Source organism: Hippoglossus stenolepis, chromosome 9 (assembly GCF_022539355.2).
Source record: "Hippoglossus stenolepis isolate QCI-W04-F060 chromosome 9, HSTE1.2, whole genome shotgun sequence".
Classification (NCBI taxonomy): Eukaryota; Metazoa; Chordata; class Actinopteri; order Pleuronectiformes; family Pleuronectidae; genus Hippoglossus; species Hippoglossus stenolepis.
The window spans coordinates 11,235,458-11,250,100 of record NC_061491.1 but is presented as its reverse complement, the minus strand read 5'-3'; the positions used below and the strand labels follow the sequence as shown (position 1 = coordinate 11,250,100).

General features: G+C 39.8%; 1 protein-coding gene across 1 annotated transcript; it reads left to right on the top strand.

Moving 5' to 3' along the window:
• The first annotated feature begins 2,976 nt into the window (after positions 1-2,976).
• On the top strand, positions 2,977-13,866 carry adrb3a (adrenoceptor beta 3a). The gene is made up of 2 exons (XM_035166918.1): positions 2,977-4,843; positions 12,569-13,866. The coding sequence occupies exons 1-2, from the start codon at positions 3,531-3,533 to the stop codon at positions 12,594-12,596; spliced, it is 1,341 nt and encodes a 446-aa protein (XP_035022809.1). The 5' UTR covers positions 2,977-3,530; the 3' UTR covers positions 12,597-13,866.
• Positions 13,867-14,643: the final 777 nt, after the last annotated feature.

Sequence of the window (14,643 nt, the reverse complement as noted above, 5' to 3'; positions counted from 1 at the left end):
AATATGAGAAAACACACAAAAAGGAAAAAAATAGATGTACACCCTCAGGCTTTCGCAATTGGCTGGGAGTGGGAGAGGGACTATGTGGACTTTTCGAGGCATGGGAGTATTGGCAAAGAGCAGATGATTTGTGTTGTGAATTGAAATTCAAGCTTGTAAAGACCAGATGGCCGCCACAGATCAGGCCGTCCCCATATACTGTTAGTCTTGTGAGAGAAATACCAGACGTTTTTTTCAAACGCAAGCTGATTAAAACATATCGTCTCTGTGGTTTCCATGGTGAGGAGGGAAAAATATTCCCAGGGTACAGTATGTGGAGTGAGTGTGTAATAAACAGGCTTTTCTACCACTTTATGACTGCTCTGATTATTTACAGGCTGCCATCATGAACTGAGCAGAATAAATCCTCCACTGTTCTGCACATTGTAAATTGGGTTTATAGATCTCCAAAGTAACGACTCAATTCACATTAAACAGGCACCAGGGTTAGTGTCACAAGCATTGTAGTGATAACTGGCTGAGGTCAAGTGCACTGGAGTATCATGTTTCAAATCAGCACATGATTAAACAGGTGGATTACATCATAATATAAATAAAATTATGAGGGATTATTCATCAACGATGTAAATTAGTCTTGTCAGTTGCACAAAGTGAAATTTGCAAACGACTTATTATGCAATATAAATAACTGTATGCATGGTAAGCTAATGTTTCTGTTACGGGTCTCCCTCTGTAATGGTGAGAGAGCTGTCACAGCCGATTCCACCATCAACAGCTCAGCTTGTGCCAGCTGCTGTACTCTGCTACACTAGGACCAGGTCCAGATCCACCAATGGCATCTTCTCACGCGAAGACAAATGAGCAGCTGTCAAGATGTCAGCGCCGAAACCGTGACCTTCATTTACAGAAATGCCGTCAGATGGGGCCTCTTGGTCGTCAAGTGTAAAAAGGCACCAGTGTTTTGCTTTGGCCCACTTTTCCATTTTGTGAATGCACTCGCAACTCCACAACTTCCTATTGTTAGATGAGTGACTCAGGCTAAAAAAGGAAGCGAATCTATTGAAACAGAAATTGGGCCAAAAGGGAAGGGAAACTGTGTACTAGATGGCACGATTTGATCAAATATCATTAAACATTTATTCTCGCTCAGGGCCATTTTTTTAGGAGCGACTTTTATTAAAAAATAGGAACAGATGCATCTTTCTACCTCCTATTGACATACAGTAAACAATAATTACCGCCCTGCAGTTTTATGCATCGACCAACCAGTGCAGTTTCAGTCTACATACATAAGGGTTGTAAATATGTGACTATAACTTTGACAATCAAAATCTAATCAATTCATTCTTCAGTCCAAATAAATGTGTGCACCAAATTGGAAGAAAGTCCCTCAAAGCAATCTGAAAACCCCCCAAAAAGAATAGTTTGACATTTTGGGAAATGTGCTTGTTCATTTTCCTATCAATCGTTAGATAAACAGAATGACACCATACTTCTGTCACTATTTTGAAGCAGGAGCCGGCAGCTGCTCAGCTTCTTTCTTCATAAAGATGAGCAGACAAAGTAAAATGCAAAGTGGGAATAAACCCATCACAACAGCAGATGTGGCGCTTACGAGACCAAAGAAGGAACTGCTCGGTGACAAGACATCTGAGCACCATAGCACATCGCGTAATATCTGACAGGGATCGCATGGAAGGCATTTGCCTGATTGTTCTTCTTCAGTACGTCAGGTTGAGCAACAGCGAGATAGTGATCCATTATTTTCTTTTACTGCTTTGAGTCAAAGTGAGGACACTTACTTCCTGTTCTCTGCAGTCGGTGTTGCCTCGTGCCTTGTGGTCTGGAAAGTTGACCACAAGCTATTTTACAAACAAACCTTTTGAGTTCAGTATAATGTGAAGATAACCAGCTGTAATCACATTTAAACAGCGGAACGGACCAAAACAGCTTAATCTTATTCCGCTTACTGTTTTCAAATGAATGATGAAAAGTATTGTTGAGCCGTATAGGGTGTGTTGGACATCTGAAGCAGCATTTGTGAGGCAGAGCGGAGGTTAGCAGTGGAAAAGCCTGTTGCACTGTTGACACAGTTAAGGTGACAGATACAGTTAATGGGTTAACATGCTCAGTGTAGCTGCTAAATTAAACAGTAACATTAAAGAGCAAAGAGTGGAGGGTCTTTACATACTTTTAAAATTCAGATTTTTAAAAATCTCTCAGTTTATTTTGCAGTTTTATTGCAACATTTTACACACTTGCAAGAATAGTTGATTATAGATTATATGTATTGTTGTCAGAAGTGGAAAAGGCACTCACAATCTTCACTCGAGTAGACGTAGATGTGTTAAAAAACGTCTCAATTAAAAGTCTCAATTAAAAAGTAAAAGTAGCAATTAAAAGTAAAAGAAGCAAACTTCTTTGCTCAAGTAAAAGTATTAAAGTACAGGCTCTGAAATGTACTCAAAGTACAAATGTAAAAAGTAGTACTCTGTATCCAAGCAAAGCAAACTGAGACGGGTGTCACAATAATATACTTCGAAGACTATTTCACTGTAACCAATCTTACTTCAAATTAAATAACATAATGAGCCCGTTTTGAAAATTGTAAGGAGTAGAAAGTACAGATATTTGTGTTTTTACAATAAAAGTTAAATGTTGTCAGACAAATACACAATACACAATTGATGTACAGGTACCTGTAAAATCTATTCAAGTACAGTCAAAGTATATGTACTTCTAAGAATTTATACTCTGTTACTTCTCACCGCTGGTTATTATTCATGTGTGTGGCTCTATGAATGTTAGTGATCCCTGTTTGGCTTCAACACACAGCCACACTTTTCAACTCCTCCCCTCTGCCTCCAGCCACGGTTTGAGTCGAGCCAATACAATCTTGGGCAACCTGCACTGAGAGAGAGAGAGAGAGAGAGAGAGAGAGAGAGAGAGAGAGAGAGAGAGAGAGAGAGAGAGAGCAGCCACTCTGGTGCACTCTGGTGGTTTTTGCAGCAGCGTCACTTCTTGCTTGATCTCCAAACACTCCAAACTGTGGCATTGTGGCTCAAGATTTCAGCGAAAAACAAACTAATCCCAGTGGATGGGTTTAAATGGACAAGGCGGACTTTTCTTCTATGAAACTTTTTTTCCCTCCACTTGATATTTGGACTTTTTTCTTGGATTCTCCAAAGTGCTGCAACTCCATGAACTAATATTGTTTCAGCATTATGGACTGTTTGGATACATCTCATTAGGAATCATGCGGTTGCTGTCGTTGCTGTTGTCTCGACCAGAAGAACTTCCACAAACAAGCACATCTTTGGAAACATGGAGCACCTCCACTGGCTTTTGAACAGAGTCAAACAAGACTCCCAACGTGTGAAATGTAAGCAGTGACTACAAAGTGAAGAGTAACTTTAAGTTTTGGTGAGGAAAACTTCAATGACTTTATTTTGACCAGATGCTTGTAAAAAGTGCTCATTTGACAGTTTTGTTGAGCTTGACGTAAAAAACAAATTTTCAACTGGTGAATAATGGATGGAAACCTGAGTACTACAGCATCCTTGGGGATTAACGCAACAAAATCCTACCACGACGCGGCAGGACCCTGGAGCCTCATCATACTGGTCATCATCATACTGACCATAGTGATGGGAAACCTGCTGGTCATCATCGCCGTAGCGCGTACGTCGCAACTACAGACAACGACAAACATCTTCGTTATGTCCCTAGCGTGTGCGGACCTCATCATGGGGGTCCTCGTGGTGCCTCTCGGGGCCACGATCGTGGTGACAGGTGACTGGCAGCTTAGCGACACGTTTTGTGAGTTCTGGACTTCCGTGGACGTCCTGTGTGTGACGGCGAGCATCGAGACGCTGTGTGTCATCGCAGTCGATCGGTACATAGCCATCACAAGGCCGCTGCGATACAAGGTCCTACTCAATAAGTGTCGTGCCAGGGTCATAGTTTGTTTAGTGTGGGTCGTGTCTGCCTTAATTTCCTTTGTGCCAATTATGAAAGGGTACTGGCGAGCAGTGGAAGACCTCGAGGCACAGAGGTGCTACAACAACACTGCATGCTGTGACTTTGTGACCAACTGGGCCTTTGCTATTATATCTTCTATAGTGTCTTTTTACATTCCACTGCTCATTATGATATTTGTGTATGCAAAAGTCTTTCTAATAGCAACACAGCAAGTCAAGCTCATAGACAAGAATCGCATTCGTTTCCAGAATGAGTGCACCACAGGAAAGATACAAGTTTGCCCTAACATCAACAATATCCTGCCCTCTGCATGTGCAGGCTCAGGCAGCTGCAACAGTGTAGTGAGTAGAAAGAGTGCCAAGCGCAGGCCGTCACGGCTCATACTGGTCAAAGAGCATAAGGCCCTCAAGACTCTGGGTATCATCATGGGGACCTTCACTGTGTGCTGGCTCCCGTTCTTTGTCGCCAACATCATCAACGCTTTTAACAGAGACGTTCCCCCCGAGAAGATCTTCCGACTGTTGAACTGGCTGGGTTACATCAACTCCGGCCTCAACCCCATCATCTACTGCAGGAGTCCAGAGTTTCGCACTGCGTTCAAGAACCTGCTGGGCTGCCCGTGGCTGTCCACTCTGCAGCTCAATACTTTATATAAAGAGCTGCGGACGCGCTGCTCCTGTTTTCTGTGGCAAGCTGAGTCAGGCACAGCTGGATCTTTCCAAAAGTCCCCGAACAGTCGGACTGAGGGCAACGAGAGCCTGGCTAGTTGGCAGGGAAGCAGCAAAAGCGAGGCGGCTTCTCCTGGTCCTCTGCAGTCCAACGGCAGCACACAATTCAGTGACTCAGAACCAGAAACCAAATTGTAAGTTTGTCTGTCTTCTCTTATTTTCTCCATGCAGTCCATTTAACGGTGATGAATGTTTTATGAGTTCCTGTGTTCTACACACACACACACACATCTACATCCTCGGGTACACAAAGTTAAGTCAGTGTTTAAAGACAATAAAGAGTAAAGTTTTGACAGTTAATAAACACTTTTTCTTTCTCCCCTATTAATTCCATTGAGCTTGTTGTTACATCACTGGTTTATCATGTGACAAGGGAGCAGATCATTCGCAGAGTGAAGCCTTTGACAAAAAATAGACATTAACAAATTATCAAAGCGTTTCCTCGAAATCAACAACATTCGTCGAATTTTAGTTCAGGGAAATACTAAATTAAGTCATATTTGAATCAGATCAAACCTCTAGATGCACATGAATGCACAGTATTCAAGATTAAGTATTAAAAATATTCTTTAGTCTATATGATACTTTGAGTTTGACATAAACTGGTTGAGTTTAGTGTCCACTGTGCATTTAATAAAAGCAGAAATCCATACTTGGACATAATCTAATATGTGTGTGTGCTGCCAGGAATAAAATAATACTAAAAAACAGTGAAGAAAGTTAAATCCCTCTGACACATTGGTGGCTTTGGGCTTTTAAAATATTACAGTACGATACAACAAGTGAAACTTGAGATTTTTCAATATTTAGTTTTCATGTATGATTCAGTAAATATGTGAGGTCCTGTATCTGTTACTGCAGCGTGTTTCCTCCAGCTGATGTCAACGTGTTAAAAATAACAAACTGATGTCTGTTGCAAACAGTACTGTTGCTGCTACTATGTTTGGGCTTTTATAGAAACCTCAACCCCCACTGTAAATGTACTCTATCGGTCAATTATAGAGGGGTTCTGTGAAACCACTGCGCGACATGTGAAAGGCTGATTATGACACATTAGAGGACATTTCCAAATGTCAGCGTGGCTCCCTGCCTGTCAGTGGGCCTCAGTGGGCCCTGCCCAACACCCCCTGCAGCAGATAAATCTTTATCACTTACACACAAGACTGGAGAGGCTGTTTACAAGACTGACAACCAACAAGAACACCGTCTGTAGGGCAGGTTAACTAGGGGTTGTCCAGCTTAATGTGAGATTTGTTATTATTGTAATACATTAACACGAACTGACAGCAGATCTGTCACATAATACAGCAAGATACATCATTTTAACTATCAATTATAGATTTTACCCACTACCACTGGTGCATGATTCAACATTAGACTCATTTACATCATTAATTAGCAATATTTGGTGTGGGTTTGAATTTTGTGGTATGAATATTGATTTATTGAATAAATTCTTTCCCCAATTTCATTTAAATTGAAAAAAAGTTTGGAAATTACCATCATCAGAACTTCAAATATAATTCAGATTAATTTCCCAGAGAGGATTAGCTTACATTTATTACTCTTCAAAATGTAATAACTTTCATAATAACAAATATTTCATCACTCTGTTTAGATGATGTCTCTAATATGTGTAATACTTGAGGTATTTAGGTGCATTTGAAATTGTAGCTTGTGTATATGTTTTTCTATAATAATATTTCTACGAAAGAATACATAAAATTAAGACTCAGCTATTGCTCATTCAATTTAATTTGACACATCTCTCACATACAGCACACCTTGCCTACTGAATTCATGTTGCATGTTGAATAACCCAGTTTTACAGCAGAGGGATGTTTTATTTAATTTACTCTGCAAACTATATCCTGCATTACTCATCTCTTTACATGACTTTCCCCTCAGAGGAATCTTAAAAACATAATCAATGTGGCTGTAAAACAGGAGACATTTAGAAGCATATAAAAGTCTTCCTTAAAAGGAGCCTGGTGTGTTCTGTAGTAAATCAGCCCAAGGGGAAGGCTCAGCGGTCTCACTCCGCGCTTTGAGCAGGATTACAAAAGTAAGTGAGGCCAGCCGCTCTGGAATGACTCTTATCGGGGGCCATGGCTCCAAGACATATTTCATAGAGGAATATGACAAACTGTTCCAGGTAGAGTCTGGTCGGCCGGAGCTGTTGTGCCAATAATGCCACGCGAGGCATCTAGAGGCCATGTGCTCCACAGTCATCCCTGTCAACTCTCTATTTAACGAAACACAATAGAGCAAATTAGAAGCATGTTTCCTCTAAACCTTAGGACAACATGTGACAATAGGTTCGCTTCAGTCAGGGGCTGATGTATCCCAGGAATGGTAAAACATGAGGTAACCACCGCCGTGAATGGTTACCAGGGACGGGTGGCTGCACCGCACAGAATGGTTCACTATCAGCAGTTGCTTTGTTTTCACAGAAAGAAACGCAGGCATATCACTGCTGCTCTTATCAACATGAACAGCAGCCTCAGTATCTGTCACATATGTACCATCTTACATGACAAATGCAGATTCCCCTCAGAAGCCCTGAATAACCGAATTTCTAATTTATCCTTTACAAATTTAGCAGTTTGATCCATCAAAGTGGAAGTGGAGGTAAATGTGTTAAGTTGTGAAGTAATTTTCAAGCAGTTGATAAGAGGGGCTTTGTTGTGTCTTCCTTTGTTTTTGTCATTCATGTTGCTCCTAAGTGGATGAACGGTAAATTGCTTCTACATTAGTCCCCGTATGTATATTGGGAAAAAAAGAAGAATCTCCATGTATTTAACAGGTATCGCTGTGTGTTATGAGTAGCGGGAGTTTGTTAGCACAGTTTATCCGTGATTGAGAACACTAAAGTAAAGCTAACAGAGAGCGGAACATTTGATTTCGTAGAGCAGCAGCCAGCTAGATTGTGGAGTGAATGTGGAGATGAAATGAAGTGAGTTTTCTGTTCTGATGCCTGATTTAGAAGCATGATGCGACCTTAAGACATTAACAACATGCATGCAGGAGCCATAGAGGCCTGTGAGAACATGGGTCAGTATCATCATCATTACACACAGCTCCTACCCTACAGGAAACAATGTATATGCTACAGCTGGGCTGGTGCATCAACAAGTATCAAGAGACGCATGAGGAAACAACTTGTCAACTTGTTACTGAGTGAGCGAGACAAAAGCTAGAAAAACTGAACACAGAAAATATTTGTTCATCCTTGAAAAACTGCAAGAGAATTAATAATAATAAGTTATCATATGGAAAATCTGAATGGCACAGAAAGAAGAAATCACTCCAAAACAGATTTTGTATCTGATGTGTCACAATTGGGGAAATAGATTTTATGCACCCCTGTGTTATTGGTAGCCCACAGAATATAAGCTGATAACATAAAAACTTATAAATATATATATACACAAACAATATATCATATGTATGGTGGCGTCTAGCATTGTGCTTTGTGATATGATGATGAATCCTTGGAGCTATTTCTATACATTCTGACAGAAACATCTCAATCAATTGTGTACATAAGTTGAGCCCTTCTCCCATGAAGTATAATGGTTAAAAAGGGCCACAACACAGCTCACTAAAAAAACATACCTGTTATCATACCGCACAAAAATTATAAGATAGCGAGTAAACTTACAAACGTGATAACAGAGAGGCTAAAATACGTAGATTTGTACAACCCAAATGCCACGTACTTCTCCCATTGAGTACAACAGCAAAAAGCAGGGGGGGTCAAGTAGGAGACACCCCTTTAGGAGGAGGAAACCCCCAAAAGAGAACACAAGCGTACATTCCACATATTGGCTATGGAGGCATTAAATATTACACATGTATATTAGACTAGGTTACACATATTACTGCTGAATGTGACATCCGCCAAGGAGGTTTTGTTTTCACCTTTGTTTGTTTGATTGTGAGCAAGATTACGTTACTGGCTGGATTAACACAACACTTGGAGGAAGGATGTGGTGTGTGTCAGGGAAGAACCCAAGTTTGGTGCGGATCCAAATCAGCATTTTTCAACATTTCTGGTGATTTCTCAGAGAATAATCCATGGGTCATGATGAAAAAAAACAAACATGCGGCACATTTAGGGGACTGATATCTATGAGTGTATGAAATTTGTTGCAGTTTGATGGAATTTAAGAGGACTGTTGGGCCTTGGCAGTGGTCTGTGCTCTACTGATACACATTCTTGTTGGCACGGTTACACATACATGTTCTTATTTTACTGTGGAGAGCTAAATATGTACAAGTAACTTGACAGACATGACACAAAGCAGAGTGTGATTATACATTTCCAGTATAAATACTGAGTCAGTGAAGTAACAAGTGGCTAATTACTCCAAATGACTGTGTAAATATTTTAGTCATATTAGTTGACAACTCATGAGGACAAATCTGAAAGGACATTGTAAGTAACAGTGTGGCCGCTGGAACAGGCTGTATCATTAGGCTGGCTCAATATTAATATATAATTGTATTTTCCACACACGCATGCCGACCCTCTCAAAGCACTTAATGCTGTATTAAAGGACACAGTGTCAGTGTGAAAAAACATTACATGCAGGAAAAATGGAAGAAATTTTAATAAACGTGTAAACAGTTTTTTTTCTAATGGGCCATGCACCATACAGGATGAGTCATGTGTTGATCAGGAATTTGAAGTTTAGCACGTGGCCTCAACTCAACCTATATGCACTAAGTGACGGCGTTGAAGTGAGAAAGTCACTAGGGCAACATAATGTTTTGACAGCGTTTAAGGACGGGCTGGTGTGAGCGCTTATGCCCTTTCCCCCCCCCTGTGCTGTGAACCCTGTAATTCTGAGCTTTTCTCTGCAGGATGCTAACGGTCCCTCCGACCCATCTTCACACACCAACTTCCATAATGTGCATTTAGTTAGCTTAGAGCGAGATCAGGCCCAAGAGAGCATGAAACAAGAAGCAGGATAAAGCAAAACATGATGGCAGTGACCTGTGGGAAACCTCCCAACGCTCCCTTTCAAGTCTGGCTGCTATCAGAGCCAATCATCACGGTCTTTAAATGGAGGCATCCGGGAGTTAGGCAAACACTCGAGAAAGGGTATAACTCTTAAATCATTGGGTTCAAGCAGATAAAAAAGCAATGAATGCTAACTGGATGTTCTTTTGTTTTATCCTTACAAGAGCAGCCGAAATCAACAGGCTGTAATACATTATCAACACCAGAACTCAAGATATCAATATGCTATCAATGTGTGATGTACTTTATACACATTTATAATAACAGTTAATGGATGATGTTGACCATTTATGTAAATTACATATGTACTTTTCAAAACTGCTGGTTACATGTAATTGACTTATATTGAAAATAATCTCCTAGTTCAGAGATTGTTTGTATTTAAACTGTAACTTTCAGTATATTTTTGAATACGTTCCTACAAGATAATTCCTTGCTCATGCCAGCTTTTTTTGTTAATTAACAAGATAAAGCAAAAACTACAGAACCAAGGCAGATGGGCTGATCAAAGAGTTATATGTGTGACAATATTAATGAAAGTATGACTAATTTTAACAGTTATGGAAATTTGTACTGGAGTTAGAGCTATAATTGTAAGACAGTCAAAGTTTTGAATTATAGACACTTTCGCTTTAGTTTAGTGAGCTAGAATGATTTAAAAATATATATATATATTTGATATGAATAAAAGGAGCTGGTAAAACTAGAATGTGACTCAGTAGAGATCATAACTCCAACAAGGCCCAACAGTCCCCTTGAATTTCCTCAAGCTGCACCAAATATCACACACTCATAGAAATCGGCTCCCTAAATATAAAAATGTTTTCATCAAGATTCATGACTTATTCCCTCAGAAATTGGTATTAATGTAAAAAAAACACAACCCCACAGTGTTAAAGAACGTGACGAAACATTCCTGGATGTGGATCCACACAAAAATGTCCCATCATTTCATCACATTTAGAGGTAGTTTCTGGGTAATTCTGCTGACAAACATATCAACAGCCAGGGGCAAAAACATAACCTCCTTGGCAGAGATCAACAAACAAACAAAAAAACTAAAACAAGAAATTATTAATAAATTATTAATTTCTACTTGAAGTCATTATGAATACACCCTGCTTTGACAGGTAGATACAAAAACTGAAAATACCCATGCCACGTGATGGATGGATCTGATTCTGATGAGTTTATAGCTTCTTTAATTTGAATGGAAACTACAAAACATGTGCACGACTTGTCGCTGGTTTGTAATTCAAACAAAAAAGACAACATTATTATTCCTGGAGGGTTTTTCCTAAATGTGTCAGTTTAAGGCCGCTCTTACCTTTACCACATGACCTGAATAGACTCTGCTGTGGTTCCACTGTATACACTGTAAAGAGTTGGACTAAACAAAAGTATGTGAAATCTGGTGAAGTCTCATTGTAAATTGTTTCCTGCGTAGCTCTTCCTGTAAGCCTGCACATTTCTGGGAAGCCTACGGTTCGAGGTAGTTTATGTCTTCCTGTGGAGACATGTACAGTGGAGGTGATAGCATCAGAATTCCAGTCTTGTTGGGGAAAAAGGTAGAGTTTCACACGGGATAAAGAGATGAGGGCAACTTTGCAATAACTCCGTGATTAGACAGAAAAAAAAAAATAAGGTGCTGTGATTGTATCAATGCTGTTTTTCAAGGTAAAACACAATCATACTTAAAAATAACCTGTAAGACAACAAACTGCTGGTGTTATCTTGGAACTTTCTTATCTGATAGACAGTGAAATGCTGTACAGGGTGTGACCAACACCAGTCACACAGTAATGCACAGTACAGAGCTCATTGTTCAGCAAGTTACATCTCACAGGAAGATTTAATGACGTTCATAATGAGAGAGGAAACTGGCCTCAGCGTCAAGTACTTTTCAGTAAAAATCAAATCAAATCTGCTATAGAAATACAGCATGAGTTCAGAATATAAAAACAGAATGAGAGCAACACACTCCAATAAATGTTGGATTCTTAGAAAAACTTTTAGAAAAAGATCAAATAGCACGATGTCTCAGGGAAGAACAGACCGAACCGTCCCCTTAACTCCAATCAAGCCGCATCAAATTTCACTCACTTGTCGATATCAGCTCTCTAAATGTGCCTGATTTTATTCATCAAAATCCATTAGTGATAATGCAGAAACAATCTCACAATGTTAAAGAAAATACTCCTGGATCCTTCCCCTGATCCAGAACCGCACAAAAATGCAATGAGTTCTTTTCCGGACCCAAACCGCATCCGTCCACCATCATGATAATCCATCCAATAGATTTTGCGTATTCTTGCAAACTAACAGACAAACAAACACGGATGAAACTAAAAACAGAGTGTTACTGTCACCTTATGAAACCACGTTTAATTTCACAAGATCTGGATTTTTCCTTTTGATCTGCACATAATTTCACACTGAAGTTTTTCATCAATATCCGTGAATTATTTGCTGAAAAAGACAATTTCTCACAATGTTAAAGAAAGTGCGAAAATAGCCTGGATCTGACCTCTGATCTGGATCAGCACCAACATTTAATGGGGTTTTCCTTGGATCACGCTCCACTCTTCCAGGATTTCATTGAATTTGATTAAGTAGTTTTTGCGTTATCCTTCTAACAAACAAACGCAGATGATAACACAATGTCCTTGGGGGAATTACAAAACAGAAAGTCAGACAGATTTTAATGTAAATTCCTCCCAGTGTGATGCCGCCTTATCTGTTCTGACCACTTTTTAAAATATGTGCATGATAATCACATGCCTTATTTTCAAGCTACACACACCATGCTAATATGTCCATCTCTTTTCAGCTTCACACTGCAGGAAAAGGACGGATGAAGGGGGAAACGTCGAGCTGCTGAAGCAAACTACATGTTCTCCAGCTGTCTCTGTGACTCCTGCAAAGGCTGAGACCAACCATTGGTGAGGACAAGCTGAAGAAGAGTGCGACTACTGGCCCTGATAAACGCAGCCGAACCCCAAAGAGCTGGATTGTCTGTAGAGAAACAGAAAGGAACACGGTGACTGGCTCTGTGCACAGGAGATAGCCGGCTGTGAGTCAGCACATTAGCTGACACCGGTGTCGTCTCAATGCTGTTTGCAAAAGAGCGCCTGTTCCTGAATATGAGACAATACTTAGCTGTGAGGGTTAAATGTATTCCAGTGAGCCTTTGGACACAGCGCATGTCGCCTGTAGTCTAAAAAATAAAAGCATAAAATTGTTTTGTATAATATATTATCTTGTAAGTTATCTATTTATGATACACTGAATCTGTAGCAGGGTACAAAAGTTGCCTTATCTGAAACAAGGTAAAGCTGCCATTACTGTCTAGTTAAGAAAAAAATATTTTTACTAGTGTAATTTCAGCTAAACCAAAGGGCTGTGCATTCAAATATTCTGGTGTCTCTTTTTCGTCTTAATCTTTCTGTTTCGAGCCTGGACTCGTACAATCGTTATCTTGCTTAAATCTCCTATTGTCCACTGGTTCCCAAACTGGGGGGGGGGGGACTCCCTGGGGTGTCACAACACAGAGGGAGGGTCGCAAGATGATTTCCAGACATCAAATACCATTTAAAAACAATTCTTATTAACACATCATATCAATTATTGTTCCAAAAGCTAAATAATAGAAGCTAGATTTAAATAATCCATGGGTGAGTTTACAGCACCACACGAAACACTGCAACATGTGCACATAGCTGATTTTTTGTGATAATGGGGGTTGAAAGTCTCATTGTTATTTGGGAACGTTTGGGAACCTCTGTCCTCGTCTTAATCAGTTTATGTTGTAGCTATGAAAAAATGGCTCAAATCCTACATCAGGAGATCTCAAGCAAAATTCATTAGGATTTAACCATCAGTATGTGCAAGGTACAGTCCAGCTGCAGCTAGACATGATATTATCCATCCGCTACATGCTGTGTCTCTTTGGTAAGTGGCAGTATAAGCTCAATAACACACTCTGAAATGTCCAGAGATAGACAAATAATGATTTGATCATGGGCTTGACATCATCCATTATTTTGTTGTACTGGGACACTTTGTAATGCGTTATTAATTACATAACATCATCCGTCGCAATGAGAAATAAAGTATTATAAAACTGTGTGACACTGCTTATGTGTATTTTGTGTGCTGACAACAAACTGTGTATTATGAAGTCATGTATTCTGTTTTTTTCAATCAAAGGGTTTTAGAGTCCTGATGAGGTGAAAGAATCCTTTATTTTGGCCGAGAACATTTTTCTGGAAAAGGTCAGGATATAACAAACATTATTTTGTGTAACTGTAATATATTCTTTCTTTTCCGTCACATTAAATATAAACCCACAGATTTACCTTGGGAGTCCCTGGGGGGTCTATACCCCCACACACCATAACTCTCAATAGTATAAAACAACTGTTCACATGATTTTAGGACACAATCTTAAAAAAACTTCATTGTTCTTGTTGAAATGATCCTCAAAACCCCAAAACCACAGTCACATCTGGCTCTGCTACTGGTTGAGCAGACATCATGTTCTGTTGTGAGAGGAAGTCTACAAGATTCGGGACTTTTCAAAATAATCCAAGAACAGAATGCATGACATCTGAAAACAAACTGTGACCAGCACTATGCCAGACGCTCTGCTGTGTGAAGACTCAGCTATCATCCAGTAGAAAAAACCACTACAGCTCGGAGTGGAAACAATTATCCTGTCTGAAATCAGGCCACATTCTTATAAACTCATCCCTATTACACTGTTTTCCATGAGCAGGATTAGACTGAAATCGATTACTGACATTTTAGGGGGGGAAAAGAAGCCACCATTCGGTCATCTATCAAATAGATGACCGAATAAAAACTATGTCCATTCGATATGATCAAATCATGGGGCCGAATAGT